The sequence below is a fragment of the Sciurus carolinensis genome, chromosome 13 (genome assembly GCF_902686445.1).
Source record: "Sciurus carolinensis chromosome 13, mSciCar1.2, whole genome shotgun sequence".
NCBI classification, from domain to species: domain Eukaryota; kingdom Metazoa; phylum Chordata; class Mammalia; order Rodentia; family Sciuridae; genus Sciurus; species Sciurus carolinensis.
This window is the reverse complement of record NC_062225.1, coordinates 75,006,941-75,031,662: the sequence shown is the minus strand read 5'-3', so window position 1 is coordinate 75,031,662 and position 24,722 is coordinate 75,006,941. Positions and strand designations below refer to the sequence as shown.

Below are 24,722 nucleotides of genomic sequence, written 5' to 3'. Positions count from 1 at the left end.
GTATATTTTGGGAAAGAGGAAAGCACAAATGTGTTATACATCCCAAATCCTGATTCTTAGCTCCAAACTTAAACCAAATCACCAGTGAAATTTTTAATGCTGTATTTTTTGCTTTCATGTGATAGGTTTTCTGTGCTGTAACCCCTTTGAGAATGGGATCTATTTGTTGGAGTGCTTTTTATCCCCCATAGTTCACATATACTAGGGAAAATAAAATTTTCCTGCAATGTGCCAAGAAGTAGGTATTCAGATGAATGAATCCCCAGGAGGAGCTCAAATTACCTTACAGAGAGTCATACACACAAGCGAAACTTCATTTTTTCCCTTTGCTCTCATTTATGGGCATTCCTGGTGTTTAAAAGACCCACAAAGAATTTCCTCCCATAAATGTAACCAATATGCTATTTATATTGATAAACAAGGCTTATAAAATGAGTACACTGTACCAATCAAATTATAAAATAAAATACCAACAATGCTCCGACAATAATTTCACCATCAAAGCTACAAAACATATTTAGGATCCTAAAGCCATAATTTGAAACTGGAGGTATCAGGACCACCTTAAAAGTTCACCTCTGACCCAGTGCAGACAGGCTGTCGAGGGCCTGCGCGCACGCTGTTGGCAGCAGCTGTAGACTTGTTAGGCACATCTGGCAAGGTGGGGAAGGCCTGAGCCACACATCTGTCCCAGGCTGTGCAGAGTTGCCATTGTTAAGTCAGTGATTCCCATAAGGTGCATGATGCTCCTCAAGCCGGTGGTCATTGCAGCTGAGATGACACCTCTCCTGCTTTCATAGGCATTCTTCATTTACTCTATTTGAAATTCCAGTGTCACTCACGACTGAAAGTCTCCCCCGAAGGGCACCAGTGAAGGCCTGGTGGCTGGGCTCTGTGCCTTTGCCTCCTTCCCCATTCTCACGGTTTCTTCCTCTCTGGGCCATTCTTCCTTCTTGAAACTCCAGCTGCCAGAATGTGGTACCCCTCTGTGACCATGTTCCATTGCTCCTTGACTGGCCCATCCATGTCACACACTAACCCAGAGTGACCAGGCCAATGTCATGAGGCTCTATCTGCAGCCCTCTGCCATTCTGTCTCTAAATGTCTTCCCTCAAACCCCTCCATTCATGCTTGGCTGCCAACTCTATTCAGAGACCCTCTGGGTAGTTCAGCCTGTGTTCAGCCCTTCTTATCCTCAGGTCTCTACCTATGCCCATCACTTGACTGTGGGACAAGTGGACACCAGTCAGACACCTCTGCTTTCTCTGTTTTTTACCTAGTGCTTCACCAAAGACTCACTGTGTCCCTGCCCACCTGTGCCACACCGTAACCCAGTGTGGCTCTCTCCAGTTTATCACACTTCCTACTGGACACTGCTAGTTCAGGGCCTTGTCTTGCTCCTTTTCTGCTCCTTTTCTGGCACAGTCATGTTCTTAGTGGCCTCTTAGGAGAGCCCAGCAGGCTCCATCTGTTGAGCTGCTGGCAGTAGCTCCTTTCACATTCCGAGAGCACAGTACAGGTAATGGGCTGTTCCTGGGTAGTAATGGCAGTTCTCCCTGCTCAGCCTGGCATTCGAGGGCATTTCACCATGTGATCCCTTCCCGAATGCTTCCAGCATCCCTAATGCTGCTCTAGACAGTGGGCCAACTGACTTCTCTCAGGATGTCCCCTTGAACTCGGCTCCTCTGTGCCTTTGCTGATGTTGTTCCCATGGCCTGGAACGCCTGCCTTTCCCTTCTTGGCCCCCATGCTGTTGACACCCTGGCTCCATGGGGAACATCTTGACAATCTAAACTTCAACATGGCCACCCTCGGAAGTCCCAGCCTGCTGGCTATATAACTCAGGTGACCCTGTTCCTCTTGTTCCTCTTTTTGTTATGACTGGGGCGCTTGTGCTGTCACTCCAAGGGGATGGGACTCGTGCATTCTATGTCCTTTGCTGCCCACCGTGTCTAATGTCCTCGATGCTTTTGTGCTGCACGTGTGCACGGAGGAAGAGACAATACGACTTCCGGTCTTGAATCAGCTCCTTTGCATCAAAATCCCAGCAAGAACAGAGCCAAGCAAATACAGAAAACTGTGTGTGTGTGTGTGTGTGTGTGTGTGTGTGTGTAACTCCAGGATTCCAAACCTTGAAACAGAAAATTATTAGATTTTGTGAATTTCATCCTGAAGAGAAAATAGGGGAAACATTAAAAATTATATTTGTTTTCAATTAAATGAGTAATATGTAAAACATTTCTGTTGAAGAAGAAAATTCAATTAAAAATGAAAGCCCTAAGTCAGAACTCTCCGGGGGACCTTTCTCTCATAAAGCATGTTTTATATCTGTGCTGTTTATTTTTTATTCTTATTTTTCTTGTTTAAAACTTTATTATTAAATCTATTTTTTAATTAATTTTTTTATTTTTACAGACTGCATTTTGATTCATTGTACACAAATGAAACCGATACATAAAAACAAAAATTGCTTATTCTCATAGGGTAACCTGTGATGTTTAATACATGTATACATTGTGTAATGTATAAATCAGGTTAAACATGTCACATACCTATCTCCTCAAACATTCATCATTTCTTTATGGAGAGAATATTCAACATCCTTTCTCCTAGCTTTTTGACAAATACAGTACATAGTTGTTATCTACAGTCACCCTACCGGGCAATACTACACCAGAACTTCTTACTAATCCTATCGACCAGTATCTTAGTGCCCAGTCACCAGCCTTTCCCACATTTTGCTATTGAACACATAAAATGTAGCCTGTGTGCTGGAGCAGCTGAATTTTAAAATTTATTATTATAGCCACAAGCAACTCCAGCTACCATATTGGATGGTGCCACTTAAGACCTTCATCACCTCCTCCCACTTCTCCTAGGTCCCCCAGCTCCAGCCAGTAACCAGCATGAACACTGTGCTGTGGATCCTTCCAGTCAGTCTTTGTGCATTTGCAGCGTGTGTTACACACATATTTACACACTCGGCAAGCTTGTTGCACACAATGCCGTCCTACCACACATGGTCCACAGCTTCCTTTTTCATTTCCAGTGTGTGGAGAGCTGACTTGGGTGGTGCTCATAGCTCTGCGTCATCCTTTCAGCTGCTGCATAGTGTCCACAGCATGCATGTCCCCTGGTTTGTTCAGCCAGCCCTCCGATGAAGCACGTTAGGCTATTTCTAAACAAAGCCACCAGAGCCATCTCTGACCTGCTTCCCTGTGCATAAGAGCAGGAGCAGATACTAAAACATGGAATTTTTGAGCTAAGGGGAAGAAAAGTTTCCATATTTTATCTGTGGTTTCCCCACTCGATTCTCCTGACCTAGCCATACAGGGTAAGGGCTGAGGTATGGGGCTGGCCCTGTATCTGAGACTCTGCTGGACAACCATTATTTATTTTCTGTAGGAAGCTGGCAGCCATGCCCTACTCTGATCTCTGTTTTCACTCCCCATGCTGAGAGGCTGGAACCTAGATTTTTATCAAACAGGCTGTGAGGAGCTTTGAAAATACTGAGACATTAATGACAATTTGAAGATGACAGACACAGACAGTGTTCATCTGCTGACCGAGTTACGTGCCGACTTGAGGAAAATCCAGAATGCTCAGGGCCTTGTTTGTGAGTTAGACTGCTCAAGCCACCCTGTGACAATCATCTTGGGACGATGTATAAGATCGCTGAGGTTAAAGACCCATGTATTTGCTACTATTTGGGGCATACGTTCTAAGACCACCAATGGGCACCAAAAATCGCAGAGCATGCTGAATCCTACATAGACTATTTTTTAGCAATGAATAAAACAAAGATCCACCATGTGTTTTGTGGAGTCACTTTCTAAATGAAGTGAAGGGGCCGTGACAGGAAATTCAGCAAATTAAACTGAACCAAGAAGCCACTGCCTGCTTCTGGCGGCCCCAGTGTATCTTACCCAATGTTATTTACCTCCTAATTTCAAAACATGCAGAACTAAAGATTATTAAAGATTCCTACTAAGTTTTCTTCTCAGTAACTGTCGAGGGCTTATGATGACTTCAAAATTCAACACAAGAGGAGTTGGTGACACCTGAGTTGGATAAAAAATGGAGGAGCAAAGTAGTGAACAGCAGGTAGCATCCTTTCAGTGGTCCAACAGAACTGAGGGAAGGAGTGAAAGTGTGAAGAGGTGAGGGGAGAGAGGCTCTGAGGAGTGGACCCTACTATCAGGCACAGGGGCAGGCTGTGAAGGAGCACCAAAAAATCGGGGTGAAATTGCAAATTTCTACACAGCATTAATAAAAATGAAAACAAAAGAAAATTCACTGTGGTTTGCTCCTCCAGCAGATCAAGCTGCTTTCTTTTCTGAGCATTTTCTATTTTTATTTAATCTCATTTTCAGAGTGTCCTACTGTGGGTATAGTTCAGTATACAGTAACAACTCCTTTCACCTTTTCTGAAGGGAATATGTTTTAAGACCACCAGTGGGCACCTTGAAATCACAGAGCATACTGAATCCTACAAAGGCTGTTTTTTCCTATACATACTACTTAAGATAAAATTTATAAATTAGGTACAATAAGAGATGAAAAATTATAGTAATGAAATGGAATCATAATAATAATAAATAATACAATAAAATAATCCACATCAAGGGTACTTGAACACAAGCAACAGTCCATCTGATAGCCAAGATGTCTACTAATGGGGGTAGGAAGCAATATATAGTATAGATATGCTGGACAAAGGGTTAATTCACAACCCAGGCAGGATGGAACAGGCCCTAATGAGATTTCATTGTGCTACTCAAAATAGCATGAAATCTGAAATTTATGAATTTTTTATTTCTGGAATTTTCCATCCAATAATTTTGGACCAAAATCGACATCAGGTAACTGAAACTATAGAAAACAAAAACTGGATAAGGGGGGACTATTGTATACCTTTCCCATTAACATTCCATCCTAGGAATTTTTCCATGTTGTCATATAGTTTTTACAAAATGCCAGTGAGGTTTGTACCTAAATGGTTATTCAAATACATTTAAGCTAGTTGGCTAAGTTCCACCCAGAGTGCCTTTGTTTACAGCCATCACAGTGAAAAGGTGTCCTGTGCTTGTGATTAGTGAATACCTACAAAATACTGTGCCAGTGCTGGAAGCCCCCTCTTCATTGTTTTCCCTTCGGATTTTGAATCCGCTTTTCAGCACGTTGATTCTGGGCAGTTTTCAGACTCTGGCTCCACCTGCCTTGCTCCTCATGACTCTTCTCCTGTCACTCTGGTGAGATTATTGCTAGAGTCATTTCTCAGTCGTGGGATGAGTTCTAACCCACCTTTCAGACCAGCACCCTTGGGAGTGGGAGGGGGCCCCATTTTGGTCACCAGTTCCAAGCTTTTGACTCCTGCTCTGCTGTCAGTGTAGCCAGAGGAGGTTCTTCTGCAGTCTTTAGTCCATCTGGCCTTTCCTCTCTTGCTCTCTTTGCCTCCACCCTGGCTCTGACCCATGTTTCCTTATTCTCTGGCTTCAGATCCTTCTCATGATGGTCTCCCTTCTGTTCTCTCTAAATTCAAATTCACCTAGCCAGATTACTCTTCAGAACATGATGCTCTCATCCTCTCACAGCTCAAAAAATCCTTCAGTCTAGGGATGTAGCTCAGTGGCAGAGAGCATTTACCTAGCATGTGCAAGACCCTGGGTTCAATCCCCAGTGCAGCATTAAATAAAAATAAATAAATAAATAGATAGATAAATAAAATTTAAAATCCTCAAGTAAATCCCCTCACCTTTAGAATAAAGGCTGAGTTCCATACCTGGACAATGAGGGCTCTTGAACCCGCAAGGCTCTGCATGAAGCCTCCTCTCCAGCCACACTCAGTCGTGTCCTGTCCCTGAAGAGACAATTCAGATGCTTGAATCTTGTGAACATTCGTACCTTTTGACTTGGCTTCTGGAAAATCCTTAGGATTAAGGGAATAATCCAGAAAACAAAAAAAATGTGCAATGCATATACACTCTTTCCAGCAATATTTTAAATAGCATGAAAGTATAAATAAGATAAATGTCAAATAATATTGAAAGATTCAGTAATTATGGATCTTCTTACTGTTTTTTTCCCCTCTCCAGTGCTGGGATTGAACCCAGGGGTGCTCTACCACTGAGATATTATCCCCAGTCCTTTTAAAATAATTTTTATTTTGAGACAGGCTCTGTGTTGCCTCAAACTTGTGACCTCCTGCCTCAGCCTCCCAAATAGCTGGGTGTGCACCACTGCTATTTTAAGCAAACATTCAAAATTATGATTATGATGACAGTTTGACAACAGAAAAATGCATATGAAATAGGATGAAGGGGGCCAGAGAGCCCACATTTCTGGCATCTACTGTGCACCAGCTGTGCTAGGTGCTTTGCTCACCTCTTACAGACAAGGAATCCAACCGAGGGCTGAGATGAACTGCCCGAGGTCACATAGCTCATAGTCCCAGTTTTGTGGAATTCTAGCACATGTTTTTGCTGTGTTGTAAAATACAGAGCTGTATCTACGTCATGGTATGATTTCTATTTGGAGTGACAATATTGAGGATCATTCTTTAGAAATCATCTTCTGTGAATATTATTTAAGCTGTTCCACCATTTTATTGAATGCCACATTGAGCCAGGAGCCTGCAAGAACTCCCAGACAAGCTTATCTTCCAAAGCCACTTCCACGTGCACCCTGGGTACAGAGGTTTCTCTCACCTGGACTTGCCTCTTCCTCCCTTTGCCTGGAGGCCTACGTCCTTCAAGGCTCTGTGTACATTCCACCTCCCCTGCAGTGTCTTCCTTGACAACCCACTTGAGGAGCACAGGTGCTCCACAGAATCTCTGTAACACGAGACTTCCTGTGAGAAGCCTCGGTACGTCCAGGCCACCTAATTTTATTTAGGTGGTGGTGCATTTTCTCTCCAATTTGACTAGTAAGAGTTCCCCAGACTAGATCTAGGTCTCATAAAGCTTCATATCCCCAGGTAGCCCTTGGCACCATGGGGACTCATAATGGGGCTCGATATACTCATTGACCAGTTTTCTGCCCTCCAGTCGACGCCGCTCTAGTGCAGGTCTGGTTGGCCACTCAAAGGCAGTGGGGAGACAAAACCATGCTCTTGATCCCCCTGAGCAGATCAGGCTGAGTCAGCTCCCATTTCTACTCAAAAGAAGCATATTTGCCTGCATTATAAACAAAGTTTTTGAAAATTTTTATTCATTTGTACACAAATGGGGTACAACTATCGTATCTCTGATTGTACACAAAGTAGAGTCACACCATTTGCGTAATCGTACATGTACGTGGGGTGATGACGTTTGTCTCATTCCATTATCTTTCCTTCCCCCACCCCCTCTCCACCCCTCATTTCCCTCTACACAGTCCATCCTTCCTCCATTCTTCCCTTACCTCCCCCCCACCCCGTTATGTATCATCATCCACTTATCGGAGAAAACATTCAGGCTTTTGCCAGCTTTTTCTCAGCAAAGGAAACAATCAACAATGTGAAGAGAGAGCCTACAGAGTGGGAGAAAATCTTTGCCACACACACTTCCGATAGAGCACTAATCTCCAGAATCTATAAAGAACTCAAAAAACTTTACACCAAGAATACAAATAACTCAGTCAATAAATGGGCTAAGGATATGAACAGACACTTCACAGAAGAAGATCTACAAACAATCAACAGATATGTGAAAAAATGTTTAACATCTCTAGTAATAAGAGAAATGCAAATCAGAACTACCCTAAGATTTCATCTCACCCTAATTAGAATGGCGATTATCAAGAATACAAACAACAATAGGTGTTGGTGAGGATATGGGGAAAAAGGTACACTCATATGTTGCTGGTGGGGTTGCAAATTGGTGCAGCTACTTTGGAAAGCAGTGTGGAGATTCTAGAAAACTTGGAATGGACCCACCATTTGACTCAGCTATCCCACTCCTCAGCATATACCCAAAGGACTTAAAATCAGCAAACTATAGTGACACAGCCACATCAATGTTTATAGCAGCTCAATTCACAATAACTGGATTATGGAACCAACCTTGATGCCCTTCAACAGTTGAATTGATAAAGAAACTGTGGTATATATACACAATGGAATATTATTCAGCCATAAAGAAGAATAAAATTATGACATTTGCAAGTAAATGGATGGAGTTGGAGAATAAACAACTTTTAAAAAATGTTTTATTTTGAAATATAGATTTCTGAGTTGTTGCAAAGAAATGCATAGGGAGGTCCAAATACCCTTCATCCAGCCTCCCCAGTGCTAATATCATATTTAGTTGTGGTTCACTGAACAAGGAACTTGGGATGATCTATAGAGCTGGTTCAAATCTCACCAGTTATAGATGACTTTAAAAAAAAAAAAAAAGTGATCCATCCTGGAAATCCATCCAGGGAGCATGTTTTCTTCATACCCCTCTCTGATATATGTACTCTTACTTCAGATCTGTATGGGTACCAGTGCTCTGAGGTCAGAGGGCCTCCCTGGCTCTGTTCCTTGATCCCTGCATGACATTTCTTTGGTCAATTAATTAACTTCTCTGAGCTTTGGTTTCTCTCATCTGAATAGTGACAAAACTAACCTCATGGGATTTCTTTTTTTAATGTAAAGTGTTCAAGTTAGGCACATAAGATAATATGCATTCAGGAAATGTTTTTTGTCTTCTGCCCTCTCCACGGAGAGCCATCTTTTTCTCTCAATACAATGGAATTCTTCTTTTTTAATAATGTTCAAAATTAGTCTCCTCTGACACTTTCCCATCCCATCTCTGGTCTCCTCAGCAGCCCTGCTCTGTGCATGTGTAACATTTAATTCGTAGGATCCTGATGATATGCTCTGAATTCCTGTTGGGTATATTTCCATTTCTCTTTTTACCTAACACCAGTCTGAGGTGTTTGCAGGCAGAGGCCTCTCAGTTCTGTCATTTCTACAAGTCCACATCATGGAGAAGAGCCTAGGTCTGGTGCCATCTGTAAAAGGAGGATAAGTTGATCAACGTCAGAGACGTTCTGTGGAGATTAGTGAAAGCATCAAAGTACCTGGCACAGACAAGCTCAGAACGTGTCCGTCCACTGCTGGGGCTGGGGTGGTGGCTCAGTGGTGGCGTGCTTGCCTAGCACCTGTGAGGCACTGGGTTCGATCCTCAGCACCACCTAAAAACAAATTAAAAATAAAGGTGTTGTGTCCAGCTGCAACTAAAGAAATATTTTTAAAAAGAAAAGAAAAAGAATATGTCCACTGCTGCTGCTGGTCACCGTGACACCCTTTCCCCACTCTTTGTCCTTGGGCATCTCAGAGGCGATGCTGGGTCTATTTGGATTTGGACATGGCTTTCTTAACAACTGTTTGTGCCCCACACTTCAAGCTCAGGTGAAAGACCGCAGGGCCTTCTTGTTCTGTTATTCCATTTTATTCTACCCTGCCTCATTTCTCCTAGAGTGGGAAAGAAATCTTACCAATAATGAATTACCTTGTGGTGGTGACAATGAAGCAAGCTAGCAGTCACTGAGAACTTGTCATGGCCAGGGACAGTTCTAAGAACTTTGCGTCAGGTTGCCCAGGCTCTGCCACAACCCTGGGAAGTCATTCCCTTAGTCCCATCTTGTAGATAAGTAGGCCAAGGCACATGGCTTGCCTCAGTTTGTTCAGCGTGGAGAGCTGGGGCTGGGGTTTGAAGCCAGGCAGCCTGGCACTTGAACGTGGTTGAGATAAATGTTTCCTACTGTTAGTGGTCCCAAGAGACAGTGCATGGGAAGAGATTCTGTTTATTTTTATCTATTATTTGCTTGAAAAGTGATACCAAAGCTTAAGGAAGCCTACAGTTAATAAAGACTCAAGGCCTGGCATTAAATCAATCAGACATGTTTCTCTCTTTTTAAATTCCCATCCTCAATTAAGGTGGCAATCAGATGAACTGAGACTGGCCGGAAAGCGGTGAGCTTTGGAAGCTGTGGAGTGCGGAAAGGTCAGGCTCCTGACGGCTGCTGGTTTGTCTGCCTCCCCAGGGAGAATTCAGCTGCTTTTTAATTCCACTTTCAGTGAGATCTGTCTAGAAACCCAGGCCCCGCCTCCTCCCCTGTGTCATTTTCCACAGCACCTCCTCTTGGTCTCTTCTATCCAGAATCTTCCCCAGGTCCTGGTCCCTGTGGACGTTCCTCTCTGAGGCACACCGGTCCTACAGCCATGCAGCACCATGTGATTTCCTTATCACCAATAAAACAAAACCAGGCTCCGGTGGGATTCTGGGCTTCAGTTACCAAGGGCAAGTGATTGCCTCACTCTGAATGATGAACAATTGGAAACAACAGAGAATAATTAAATAAACTGGGGTCTGCTCCCAAGATGAAATAAGTAACCATTCAGACAAGGTTTTTTGAAGTGGACTGGGAGTGTGGCCCAGCGCTTGCACTTGCTAACACTTGTCCAGCATGTGCTAAGGTCCTGGGTTCAACTCCAGCACCACAAAAGAAAAAAAAAATGGAGCTTGAAATATCTAGTAAGAAGATAAATTTTTTTAGAAATATGCATAAGCAGAAACACAATTTAGAGTGAACACATTACAGTTTTAGTAGTTGTCTCTGAATACGGTGATATTTATATTCATTTCCCCCCTTATTTTACAAATTTGTCCCCATGAGCATGTATTCCTTTTGAAAATGGAAGCAAAGGAAAGGAGAGAAACAGGAGGGGACCTCTGGTTTTCCTGCACCTTCCCCAGCACTCCCCGGCGCCTCCACCTTAAGGATCCAGTCAGGCCTCACCTCTTTCAGGAAGCCTTTCTAGACTCATCCGACTGGGGAATTTCTTCACTTTTATGGACTCCTTGGGCTCAGCGTGACCCATCATCAAATTTAAATTGCGAGTTCCATGTCCCCAACTTGAGAGTAAGTTCTTTGGTGGCAGAGCCTTCAAGTTGAACCTCCTCCTGTCCCCCCTACCACTCAGCCACTCCAGGGCAACTGCTGGAGTTTAATTAATGTCAGCTGAGCACAAGGCCTGGCCCTCCCGGGAGACACTGGATGCAGGGGGACACTGGATGCAGGGGGACACACCTTTCTCTCTGAACTGTGTTCCATTTCCTCCAATTCATTTGAAAGTGGCGCCTGTGCCAAGGCCCTGGGTTAGACTTTGTTGCGGATGGTTTAAAAGAATTCCCTTTGCTTTGGTAGGAACGACCAGGTCCAGCCCTTGTCTTTACAAGGAGATCGTAAAGATAAGAAATAAATGTGAACTATTTTGAGCAAAAAGGCATTTTTCTGGGTGAATGGGGATAATGGAGTTGATGTTTATAAAGAGGAAACCGAGCGCCAGGGGAGGTGGTGATTTCCCCGGGTCTCACGCTGATCAAAGGCAGGTGAGACCACCGGCCCTGCCGGCCTTCCGCCTGCCCCGCTGGGCGCGCGGTCCTGCACGGGGCGGGAGGCAGAGGCGAGGAGGAAAGAGGAGCTGAAAGGGCGCGGCCTGCGCAGCGGCGGGAGCGGAGCGCGCCGGGCGAGCGCGGAGGTGCGCGGATCCGAGCTGCTGGAGGAGCCTGGGCCCCGCTGGAGCTGCGGGGAACGGGCTCCCAGGGCGTCGCCGCAGGGACCAGGACCCACCCCGGACCTGGGCTCTCGCTCTGCCCCCGTGCGTGCCCGGCCGCTGCCCCCTGAGCACCCTCGTCCACAGCGCGGGGCTCCCAGGCTGCACGCCCCGCACGGGCCGCCCCTCCTGGGACCTCCGCCTTTGTCCCTCCGGTCTCTGCTGTGGCCCCTATTGGACCGCGCCGCTCCGGGAGGCAGAGCCTGGACCCGAGGAGAAAGGGCTGCGGGGTGGAGCGACTGCCCACCGTTGGTGGGCGCAGCTTGTTAAATACTAAGTGGCAGTGTTGACACTTTAACGTAGGAGGGAGCCACACTAACTGCTTGACTGTGAAGCAAACCAAATCAAAGATTTGCCTTAAAGCTACATAGAGAATGAATTGAAGCAAGATGGCCAGGTTTACAGGCCTAGTGTCAGATGCCACCAAGGAGGTTTCCAACCGTGATGGTGGCAAAGGAAAGCATGGACTGAACTTGAGAAGTTGTTGGGGATGTACTGGGAGTGCGGAAGTAATGGGAGAATTAAGGGAGCCTCATGGCAGAAAGGCACATGCTGTTTGACCTTGGACAGGGTCCTTAACTTCTCTGATCCTGCCTCTTTATCTGTGAAATGAGAATATAGTACTTACCTTCTGGGGTTATGACAAGTATTATATGAAATATTGGTCAAGTGCTTGGCCTAGTGCTTAGCACAGCACAGGGGTAAAGCCTGAGACTTTTTTTTAGCTACTAAAGATCTCCCAAGGGAGATGTAAGGCAGTGATGAAGGAGAGGAAGGCATCCAGCAGGACCCACCCTGTACCTCAGTGGGCCTGGCAGATGATAGGGGTTGGTGATGGGAAGTCTCAGGGAGGAGGCCTAAGTTTTTAAAAGTACACTGTGTCTAGTGTTGAGACTTTGTTTCAAACCTCCATTCGCCCCGGGTGGTAAGCAGGTCTGACCATGGGGACAGATGAGTCAAGGACTCAGAATCAGGCAAGCAGTTCCAAGAAGAGACAGGGCTGCCCTGCACAGGAATCCAGGACGTCGCTGGCCCTGGCCGGGCAGGCGAGAGGCGAGTCCAGGCTGGCAGCAGGGGTGTGACCCACTGCCGCCTGCGGGGCAGCCCGGGAGCCGGGCCAGGCCTTCCCGCCCTGGCTGCGCGGTCACAGAAGGGCATTTCAGACACCTCTGCCGCTCCTCAGGACCAACGGGCAAGTCTGAAGGGCATCAGGGCATCCAGTGCTGCGGCAGAAGGAGCCGAGCCCTGGCTGCCCGCAGGCAACGCGTGTCTCCACAGCCTCCACCCCAGGGAGCCACGCCCCGAGTTCGGATCTCTCCCCGCAGCCTCCGGGAGCACTGCCCTGCGCCCCCTGGAGAGCCTCCCACCGGCCTTCCCTGCCTTCGCGACCCTGGCGTCCCCATCGCTCTTCGGCTTCTTGGGCTGTTCCGCCTTCATTGGGCAGAAACGGGTACAAGCCGCTTCTACCACCTCCGCTCGTGGGTTAGACCCTGTTCCGGCCCAGACACAGGGGCGACTCGGTGTGGGTGCAGACAGGAGTCGGCTGGCGAAGAGGAATAAATTGGGCACAGAGAATCAAAGGGTAGTGGTAGCCAGGGGGCCTCTGGCAACTGGGTGACATGGTGTCAGAGACCCTCAGGAAATGAGGAGTGGGTCCCTGAAGACACTGGGAAGAACATGCTGGAAGGGGATGTTTGGTGCATGGGCGCTAAGCAGGGGCAGAATGAGCCAAATGACAGGAGCAGGAGGGCCGGGGACTTGGACAGGTCATAGGGTTTGAAGCCCCTGACGTTGAACATTCTGTTGGTGACTTGGCTTTTCAGTAACCATTGCCCTTCATACCAGTGAAGTTGCTCGTATCACTTTTTCTTAAGATTAGGTAAAGCTAGGTGCAGTGGTGAGGCCTGTAGTCCCAGCTACTTGGGAGGCTGAGACTGGAGGATCCCTTGAGCCCAAGAGTTTGAGGCCAGCCTGGGCACCATAGCAGGACCCCTACTCAAAAATAAACAAATGACATACTACAGATCCGAGGGGATCCTTTGTAAATCAGTCCTTGGTGTAACATGCTTAGATCTGCCAGATACCATCCCCGGGGGGGTGAGAGGACCCTGATAGAGAGCGAAACTCACCTCCAAATAAAATGGCTCAGAATTAAATGGCTCCCCATGGGCATGTGGCTGTGAGAGAAACTCTACCTTCTTCTTCGTGCTGGCACTAAGAATAACTGCCCTCAGAAGTAGGATATAAAAGCATATTATTAAACACTCTTACAATCAACTGTCTTCAATTTTGTTTTAATGTGCTCCATTCTTTGTTGTTGTTGTTTCCTAGCTAGATGGCGGCTACTCTGAATTCCCTTAGAGCTGGAAGCTTTCTAGGGGCACCTGGGTTCCCAGCACCTCGGGAGCTGCTCTGGCTCCCAGAGGGGGGGCACCTTTGCACCTGACCGAAGCCCTCCCCAGCGCTGCCTTATCTAAGAAGGGACTTTATCTCCCACATTTTGGGTCTGATTACCTACCCAGGAAATGCAGGCTTTCTGCCCTCTGGCCGAGATTCCAGAAAATGTCTTTAGCTCTGTGATTTGTCTCTTCCTGAAGTGGAGCAGATAGGATGGTACAGTATCAGCTCGGGTTCCCTTCTCCCCAGGGAGTCTTCTCCGTGTTTCCTCCCCCGCTCGGGAATTCACTGCCTGGCTTTGCCCATACCCAGGACAGCCACTTTCGAAATTCAGCCTTTGGGGAACTACTTCAAACAAACAAAACTATTGCTTTTTCTATGCTTTTCCTCCTAAGCCAGGCTATTAATTTTGCCTCCCTACCTTATCTTTTCTCAAAACTGGGTTTATAAAGGATTAAAAACAAAAAGTGAACAAGCAAAACTCCAGAGCCCAACAGAGCAGGATTGTCTGCCAACACTTGTGTACTGGTTTTCTCGTGTAAACACCCTGATGCCCAAATTTCTTGAAGGTTCTATTGTTAGAAATTATTTTCTTTGGCTTGACTCCAGGTGTCTCAGCTTAGAGAAGCTCAAGGAAGAAGAAGAGAAATGAGGGAAAGAAAGATGAAATGTTCTACAGAAAATGGTTGGAGGGGAAACTTGGAGGAATAGGACAGGTCCTCCCTCCCTGGGTCCCTGAGCAGTTGGATCCTCTCCCACAGCACAGTGGGTCATATCCAGCACATGATGACCTCCAGGGCTTCAGCCCTGGTCTTTCTCAGGAGCCTTTGCTGTCCTCACCAATGCTGGCTGGATGGTCCCATCTAGGTGTTCACCTCCCCCAACTCCAGCCACTGCTGTTTCCTGCATTCTGCAGGAGACCTGCTCTTCCCTAGGTGTCCTGTGGAAAACCCAGGCGACTTTCCTGCCTTCTTCCTCTTGTTCCTCTTGGGACCACTCAGGTCTGCTGCTTCTGTCCCTCCCTGTCCTGCTGTCCTCTCTCCACCCAGACATCCCACCCCCAGCCTTGGGCCGTTCACTCACCCCTGTCTCTGCCTGAAATCCTGACATTCCTTGGTCCCATCTTCCCAGCTACCTGTAGATAGATCGTCACTGTCACCTACTACTCAGGAAGCTCTTGGAGCACCTATTCAAATGAAGGCAAGTCCCCCACCATTATGTATAATTATAGTGCACCAGTAGAATATATGGGAAAATTTAGGCAATTAGTTGGAGCCCAGCCTAGTCCTCCATGTCTTTTTTCAAGGGAGTTGGGAATAGGGAGGAGGCAGTGGGATTCATTAGCTCATGTAACTCCTGGGCAGAAACCATTATTATCTTCAATACATACACATACACGTACATACACATATACATTTATATATACGTGTGTGTGAGTGTGTGTGTGTTTGGACTTAGGTTAAGTAATTTATTCAAAGTCATACAGTAAAAAATTGAAAGATCTGGGATTTCAGCCTAAGTCTGCCTGAACCCTGAGCCCAAATCCATATTCACTATTCACCAGTCCTCTGCAGACACCAAGTGTGGTTGCTGACCAGGGGCATCGGCATCACCTGGTGCTCGGTGGAAAGGCAGAGTCTGAAGCCCTAATCCAAAGCTGCGGGATCGGAATTGCCTTTTAACAAGATCCCTGGTGACCTGGCGGTGCGTTGCCCTGTGGTCCTCTCTTTGCATATGTGCCTGGTGTTTTCCTGGCTCTGAGAAAATGTGACCCATTCTTCCCAGATATGGTGGGTAATCGCACAGCCTCTGAGGCTTGATTTTTAGGATTCAGATCCTGGGCTGCCGTTCATTTGAGTTGTGTGACCTTTGTCGGGTAACTTAACCTTTAAATACCTCAGTTTCCTCTTCTGTAAAGTGGGGATGAAAATACTATCACCCCATGGTGTTGTTGGGAGTAAACACGTTGATGAAAGTTCTTCCTGTGCATCTGGGAAAAGCATCCTGAGAGCCCTACTGAGCAGAGGACAGGCACGGCCACTGCACAGCCCAACAAGCCCCTCAGGAGCTGCCCTGTCATGAGAAATAACCCTGGTGCCAACCAGCCGGAGCCCTGACACCTTCTCCCAGAAAGGGGCGGAGTGGGGGAAAAAGATGCCAGGCCAAACCTAGAGGTCAGCCTGGGATGGAAGCTGAAGACCACACAGCTTTCCCTGTGCACGTGGGGGCTGGGGTCACAAACCAGTGACCCCATGTCCAGAGGTCAGCCACCTGATGCCCTGTCTCTGGGTGCCCCTGGGCTTATCCAAGGACACCCCCATTCCCTCACATCCAGATCAGCCCTAGAACCCAGATCCTGGCTCTGTCCCCCTGGGCAGCGTGGCCCCCATCCCTCCCCACCAGAACCAGGAAGCGGCTTCGCCTGTGTGGGGCTCTTTGTGTGGCAGTAATTCCCCCTGAAGGAATTCATTCTTTTCTCAACGACCCACAGTCTTAATCTCCCCCGGGCACATTTGCATGTCAAGTAGAACACTTGTCCAAGCAGAGTTCATCTTTAATTGGTGGAATGAAGGGGTGCTTATTTTTCTTGGCGGGGGATGCAGACCTTCCCAGGCCCTCAGGCCCTTCCCAACAGCCGCCTCCCCTCTGCCTCCTCGCTGCTGGGGTGGCGAGGAAGAGGTTCCTGCATGGGGCAGAGGTTGGCGAAGGCCATGATTCCCGGGTGTTCCGATTTCCTCTTTGACACAACATGTACAGCAGAACCTGGGGTTACTTTGCCAAAGTTCGTTTTATCCTTGATTTCCTAACGCCATCGCTTCACGGTGAGGAACCTCAAGAAGGAAGTTACCTCGGTCTTCTCAATGGAATAAGTTTAGCTTCCTGAAAACATGCCACGTTGTTAGTTTTTCATTTTGCCACAGATTGATGAGCCCTCCGGGGGGCTGGCCTTTGAGAACCACGCACTGGGTGGCCCTCTGGGCCCCAGCCTATCTCTCGAGTGCTGTAGTTCCCAATACCACAGTCGCACTGCATTAAAGATGCATTTTCAAATGTTAATAATTGATCTATCACAGTTTCACGTGGCCTTCCGCAGTGGAAATGGCGGCAGGAGAGAGGATGGTAGGAGACAGAGACACAGAGAATAGAGGCAGCTGGGAGCACAGGGGGGCTCTAGAGAGGAGCAGCGAGACCTGCAGGCTGTATCCATCTAACCAGGACACCTGGTTAGATTTCTGAGGCTGCAAGGAGGCACTTATATAGTCTGTTCCTAGAAATACACATCCCGTGGTGTGTGTGTGTGAGTGTGTGTGTGTGTGTGTGTGTGTGTTTGACAGTGGGGGGCACCTGACCTTTATGTGACCTCTCACCCCACCCCAGGCCTCACCCCTCCAAGTGTTCCTCTGTGTCCTGGCTTCACCCCTGCATAGTCCACCCTGCTTGATCCCCCAGGAAGGACATGGCACAGAGTGGCCACTGTCCTGGCAGGTGGGGGGCGGGTAGAGGGCAGAGCCCTCTGCTTCTAGCCAGGATTCAGTTCGTCAGGCCTGGCCCTGGCGCCCAGTCCTCAGTCAGACCAGGAGGCTTCGCTCACGGGTTTTTCTCCTTCCTGCCCAGGTGTGTGTGGCTGCTGTGGCGCCCTTCGCCCCAGGTACAAAAGGCTGGTTGACAACATCTTCCCTGAGGATCCCGAGGTGGGTCACGTCTCTGGCAGGCGCTGCAGCTCTTCCAGCCAGGCAGGGCCTCTGCGGGAGACTGCATGGGGAAGGAGGGAGCATGGCCCGCCTGGCCACTGGACCTCCCCACACCAGCTGAGAAACATGGAGGGAAGGGTGGAGGCTGCGGGGACAGGAGGGACCCTGGCATTTGGAGTGCTCCGAAGTCAGAATGTGCAGAAGAAGGCAGCTGAAGTTTGTTTGGTGTGAGACGCTTCTCACTCCTGTCTGGGGGATGGTCCCTGGAGCCGCCAGCCCTTCTGGGAATTTTCTCCTCTCAGCTTAGCAGGAGCACTCCCCCATCTTGCACTGCAGCTGGGGGCCCCATGTCTCTGCCCCACTCTGTCCAGATCTGCCAGGAGTTGGTTGTGCACCCACAGGAAGCCTGCTTCTCGGCTTCCAAGCTGCCACTCCACACATCGGGCTGCCTTATGGGCTGTGGTCTAAGAAATGTCAGGATTTGATGTACTTGAGTTGCTCTGGGACTCAATGGCTCTTCTGGATGGGTGGTTGGAGGATCACGTTTCTAGCATCCTCTGGAGACTTCTGTGAGAATAAAGAGCTGCCTTCTTTATGTCTTGGTGGTGGAGGCCTAGCGCATTTTAATTCTGAGTCATGTTTAATGAGACCTTGTCATCATTTTTGCACTCATCCAACATACATGTACATTCATTCATGTATGTGCATACACACACGTATATACGTGCACGCACATTTATATTTCTGTCACTCACTATTCTTATTTGTAGCTAGCACACATGGGGCTAGATTGTGAATACCTGGAGGGCAGGAACTGTGTCCTAATTGTCTCTGTGTCCCTGACACCTGGCCTGTTGTCTGGCAGATGCACAATAGGCACTGTGAATGTTGATTCGGTTGAATTACATCTACCTCCAGACCCGAACCCTTCTGCCCTAACCCGGCTGGCCGTGATGATCTTGAACCATCTTTTCCAGGATGGCCTGGTGAAGACCAACATGGAGAAGCTTACCTTCTATGCCCTCTCCGCTCCAGAAAAGCTAGACCGGATCGGTGCCTACCTCTCTGAGAGGCTCATCCGTGATGTGGGTCGCCATCGATATGGGTAAGTACTGTAGGATGGAGGGAGTTGACCAGAAACTGTTATATCATTAGGGGAAAACAATATATGTCATTTTAAGAAAATCCAGTAGACAGGATTATTGAACAGACAGAACATGGAACTTGAACCGAGGGTGGATTCTATGTGCTCTTCTCACAGCAGGATGAAACTGGGTGCCTGTGCCATGATTTGGGAGAGGTGGTGTTGGCTCCTCGGAGCACCTCTTTTGGCATCCATTGAGGCCCAGGTCTCTACACTGAAGCCCTCCCACACATCAGGGGCACAGGACACAGCGCTGCTCTCATCAAACCTACCCCACCTCACCCAACTTACAGTTTTCAAAAGTCAGGGGGAGCCATCCATGGTCTAGTGAGAAGGCAGGGTTGGGGCAAACTGTCTATGAGAAATACACTAAGTGAGCCTGGCACAGTGGCCCACATCTCTATTCCAGAGACTTGGGAGGCCGAGGCAGGAGGATTGCAAGTTCAAGGCCAGCCTCAGCAACTTAGTGAGACCCTGTCTCAAAATAAAAATGAAATGGCTGAGGATGTACCTCAGTGGTAAAGGGCCCTGGGTTCAATCCCTAGTACCAAAAAGAAAAAAAAAAAAAAAAAAAAAAAAAAAGGAAAAGAAATACACTTAAGTGAACTATTTATCCATCTTCTGAGAGGGAAGGACTTTCTGTCTTTAGGAGAAGAAATCTTAAAGAAAATGACTAATTAATAGATTTAACTCTTTAAAATTTTAAATATTTTGATGTCAAAAGAGAAAAAAATAAAAATTTTAAAAGCAAACACCAAAAATAAATATCATTTAAAAAGTGAGAGCTGGGGTTGTGGCTCAGTGGTAGAGCACTTGCCTCACATATATCAGGCACTGGGTTTGATTCTCAGCACCACATATAAATAAATAAAATAAAATAACAGTCCATCGACAGCTAAAAAAAAAATTTGAAAATAAGACAAAAATTCAAACATACACAAGTAGTGTATAACATATAACTTGGGGTGGACTAGGAAGGTTGAGACACTAAAAGGTTTGAGGCAAAGATCATAAATAATTTGCAGAAGGGAAGCTAGAACTTGTTACAAAAATGAAACAATATTCAACAAACTTGTGATCAAAGATGAGGTTTGAAATACTAAGATACCATCTATCAAATAACAGAAAACTAAATAACGTCCAGTACTAACCAACAAATGGCACAATTCCTAGGAAGAGTTAAAACTGGTTGAACCTTTCTAGAAATTAATTCTGAAATATGTGTCAAGAGTTTCACAAACACCTACATCCTTGGACCTAGAAGTTCCCTTTTATTCACTATTCCCAAGGAATTGATCTTAAATACAACCTACCTTTACCTGTGGAGATGTTCATTATGGTGTTTTTTTATAATAATGAATAATAGAAATAACTTAAGTATCCATCAAGAGAAGAGTTCAGTAAATTATGGTGTATGTTATTTGATAAAATGCTATCGAGTCAATGAAAATGGTATCTCTGGTGATGCTTACCTTTTATAATATGAAAAATGCCTCAAGTGAGTGAAAAATAGACCACATAATTATATTTGAAGAATAATCAAGTTAAAAAACAAACATCCACAACAAATCTCCGTGGCTACAAAATTCAATACAAAGATACCAATATGTTAAGAATACTCATTTTGAGTGGTGCATTTGGGGTCTTCACATACAGACCCAAAACTATACCTTCCTGGTTCCTTTAGAATAAAATCCATATTCTTCAGCTTGACTTCTGGCTTCTCCTACAACCTGCCCCTAACACAGCCACGGCCACCACGCCAGCTGTAGAACCAATTTCAGATAGACTGGCTGAGGATCCCCTGGTTCTCTGGGTCGTTGTGGTTCTCTCTGACCTGGACCCCTCTGGTGCGCTCCCCGCCACTGCCCATCAGCCCTCCAAGGCTTCTTCCTCCTGTGGGGAAGTTGGAACCCTGAACTAGAGTAAGATGGTTTGCACCAGGGCTAACAGTGTGCTGAGGTCCAGAATTCTCAGGTACCACCAGCAAATCTTTTGCGTGTGTGGAGGTTTGTGGGGTTGTTCATGCCAAACACACTCTACCACTGAGCTCTACCCCCAGCCCTGGAAATCTTATATCAGGCTACCCCTGATGTAAAAGCAGAATGTAAACTAATACATCTCTATAATCATTTTATATAATAAAATTAGGTTATATGCTCAATAAAAAGAGCATGAATACTCTGCATGCTGATTATATAAAGGGCCTTGCCATATTGTAGAGTATACCCGAGCAAGCAAAAATGACTTTATCCTAGATTGAACCTAAAACCAGTGTGCCGGTGGTCACATTAAACATTTAATACTGATTTTGCCTGCCCCCCTCTGCAACAAAAATGCCTGGTAGCCAACAGAGCCACTTAGAAACCTTCCACGGCCCTTAGAGTTGCAATTCAAAATTGGCATCGTCCTGTTAAAAATAGCCATTACAGCATCTAGGTATTTAAAGCCTGAAGGCTTCATCGTGGGCTTTGATCATAAACAATTGGAGAAGAAAAATCTGTCAGTGCTCATCTCTCATTCTCTCTCCTGGCCTTGCTGTCTTTCCCTCCCAGACCCGGTGCCCATCTTTATCTCCTTCGTCACTGGCAGATGCAGACAGCAGGAGGCCTGTGTGTCTCCCTGGCCTCCTGCAGGGGCCTCTCTTGATGGTTTGACACAATGGGTGTGAACCTGGGGTGTGGGTCCCTGTGGTAGAGCCACCCTCTTCTGGTCACTCCTCCCTGCATCGTCACCCCATTCCGCAGTGTGGGTGTCCCGGTTCATGCAGGTGTGGGCAGAGAGGATCGGGGTAAATTTCAAGATGTTCATCAGCATGGAGGAGGACCGGCAGCCATATGCAGAGCAGCAAAAAAATGTCATTCCTTATATTTCTCTCCTTCCTCTGTACATGTCCCTTCCAGCCCAACCCAACTGCTGGAACACACCCTAGAAACTGGGGAGCAGGGGTGGTAATAGCAGTGCTGGGTGAGTCGTGGGCCTGTCCACAATAGCCACTGAGCATTGACCATGGCATGTAGGATGCCATGTCAAACACTGTCAGTGCCCAGAACTGTCACCTAGCCTAGGGCTGCGTCCTGGGGACAGAGACACTGAGGCCAAGGAAGGTTAGGCTACTTCAGTCTGAGGACCCTGTCTCAGAGATGACCCAGGGTCACTGCCCAGGAGGACCCGGAAGTTGGTGGGAGGATGGCTGACCCTGTAGACAAGCAAACTGCAGACCCTACTGGACGAGAAAGGCCAGCCTTCCCTCCCTTAGCTGAGGCCAATTCCCTTTCTTTGCCTCTGGGCTTGAAAACCCAGAGTGGGCTGTTTTTAGAATGGGCTGACCAAATGCATTCACACTGCCCAGAATAAGAGGTTCTTTGTCAAGGCCAATGCCCTTTCAGTGATTCTTGGGCAATGGCTGGCCCTACTAAATATGTCCCCTCTTCCTGCCTGCTGATCCCAGTCCCTAGCCCTGGATCTGCCTTTCCTCCCCATCTGAGTTTGGTTCCCAGACTAGAGACCCCATTCCTCCTGACCTGGAAGCTCCACGCCTCCCCCTGTTTCAAGAGCCACTCCTGACTGAGCACAATGGTCCAAGTGGAACCAGTAACCTCTCCTGGGATTCAAGGCACTTGCTTCTCTCCTAAGCATCAGGCTCCCTGTGTATCTGCCTTGGTGACTCTAGCCCACCTTTGACTGTGGTCCCCAACCCTGAACCTCCTCTTACTGTAGCCTGTCAAGTGTCCTTCCCTGGGTCCCCCTGCTGCCCATGAACTCCAGTCCATCCCAGACACTTGGAGCTCCGCTGGCCTCACCTACTGGGAAGCTCTTCTAGGAGGGAGCTAGTTGTCAGTGACTGCTGTGATCTGCAGTCCACGCTGGCCTTCCTAACCCACTCTGCTGCAAGTACTCAGGTAGGCCAGATCAGACTCCCAGGCCTGTTGCTACTCTGGACTCCTTCCAGAACACCAGCACCAGGTCAGATCTCTGCAGATGGTAACCTTCTGACCGTGGTTCCATTGAGTAGACATAGCCCCTGGGACCCCAAGCTCTTTTCCTTCTGAGAGCATACGCCTAATAGACTCCACATGCTTGGAAAGGTTATGATAAAATTGAACAAACATGGAGAACATGGGGTTGGGGATTCCAATTTCTAAAATACTTGGAAAAGTTCAAGTTACAATCATGCCATCCTTGAATTGGAATCAGAGCTAGAGAACACAGGGTCGTCTGTTCAAAGAACTAGGCCTTGTACTTCATTACTACTTTGTGTTTCACTTTTACTTCTACCATAACTTACACTTCCCATCAAAATTTCCAGTCCTGGGCTGGGTTTGTGCCTAGCACGTGTGAGGCACTGGGTTCGATTCTCAGCACTGCATATAAATAAATAAAATAAAAGTTCATTAACAACTAAAAAAAATATTTAAAAATAATTTCCAGTCCTGGTCAGTAGCTTTTTAATTTTTTTGTTTGTTTTTGTTTCCTAGCAAAGGAAGGTTTTTTTTTTTATCAGGATATTCTGGAATTTTTCTTTTTCTCCCTCCCTCCCCCCCAGGAAAAGGAAAAGCAGTAATCCAGGCTCTGGGGTTTGGGAAGCCTTCTGATTTCTTCTCTTGCCTAACCCCACCCACCCCACCCCTTCCTTTATTTACCTCATTTAAACTCTAAAATAATGGTGAGATGCCCGCAGATCACTTCATACAAAAAGATGTAGAGATGATTCCTGAGAGCCTGCCCTTCTTTCCTACCTACCATGCTTGGCTGCCTCAAACTTTCAACTTCTCTGCAGGGAAAGCCAGGCCCTTCTGCAAAGGCTCCAAACCAGCCTACTTCCCCAGCCTTGCAGGACTCAGGCTCTGTCTCTCTAGCCCCCACAACGCCCCTGCAACATGCCAGGACCAGGTCTGCAAGGCACAGAAGGTTTCCTGGGCTGTGACTGTGACCTCTCTGAAGGCAAAGCTAGAGAGAGCCAGGGACGTACAAAGAAAAAAGTAGAGGGACTTTTTTTTTTTTTTTTTTTAATGGTTGCTTGGTATAGAAATTAGTGCAAGGGTACCTGAGAAATGGTATCTGATATCTTTAAAAAAAATTTTAGAAGACACCATGACTACTGTAACTTTATATGTTTGCATTTGCAAAGCTGGCTTGCATCTGAGGCAAGTTTGACCACACGGTGTCTGACACTGGGCAACTGCCACCAGAAGTATTGTGGGGCCAGAAATCATCTGGAGCTGAATCGTATTTTAGCTCCAGAAATTGTCCTGTAGTCCTACTTCCTGTGCTTTCTGTTTACCCAAACTTTGTTAAACACACCACACACACACACACACACACACACACACACAAGAGAGAGAGTAAGTAGCTAATCAAGAATTTTAAAATACCTGCCTGGTACTCAAAATATGATTTGGATCAAGACATAAAGAAGAAATGTTTGACCTCATCCTTTGTTAGATGACGACACGCGAACCTGACTTCAGACATTTTAAGGGCCCTCTTGCAGCAGTTCTGGGCAGGAGCAGGTGCTGGTTGGAATGGCCGCCCCGACACTGGCAGGCTGTGGTGGAGTCTCCTTCCTTGGACTGGTGCCGGGAGGTCACTGCATTAACAACGGGCTTGCCCAGTCAGGCAGTAGGGGTGGGGGGGCAGGCGATGCGGTAAAGGCCACCATGCCCCTCTCCCCAGGTATGTGTGCATCGCCATGGAGGCACTGGACCAGCTGCTCATGGCCTGCCATTGCCAGAGCATCAACCTCTTCGTGGAGAGTTTCCTCAAGATGGTGGCCAAGCTGCTGGAGTCGGAGAAGCCCAACCTGCAGATCCTCGGCACCAACTCGGTAAGGAGCAGCCCAGGACCCCCGAATCTCCCAGCCAGGACCTGGGGGTGGGAGTGTGGGCACGGTGGGCGTGCCAGT

The 24,722-nt window shown here is 47.2% G+C and overlaps 1 protein-coding gene across 3 annotated transcripts in view; it reads left to right on the top strand.

The window, feature by feature from the left end:
• Efr3b (EFR3 homolog B) overlaps positions 1-24,722 on the top strand; it is a 77,300-nt gene that overhangs the window by 14,913 nt on the left and 37,665 nt on the right. For all 3 annotated transcript variants that reach the window (XM_047522215.1, XM_047522214.1, XM_047522213.1), the window contains exons 2-4: positions 17,597-17,673; positions 18,651-18,778; positions 24,494-24,644. In XM_047522215.1, coding sequence (XP_047378171.1) covers positions 17,597-17,673; positions 18,651-18,778; positions 24,494-24,644 — 356 coding nt within the window. The remainder of the gene's footprint in view (positions 1-17,596; positions 17,674-18,650; positions 18,779-24,493; positions 24,645-24,722) is intronic.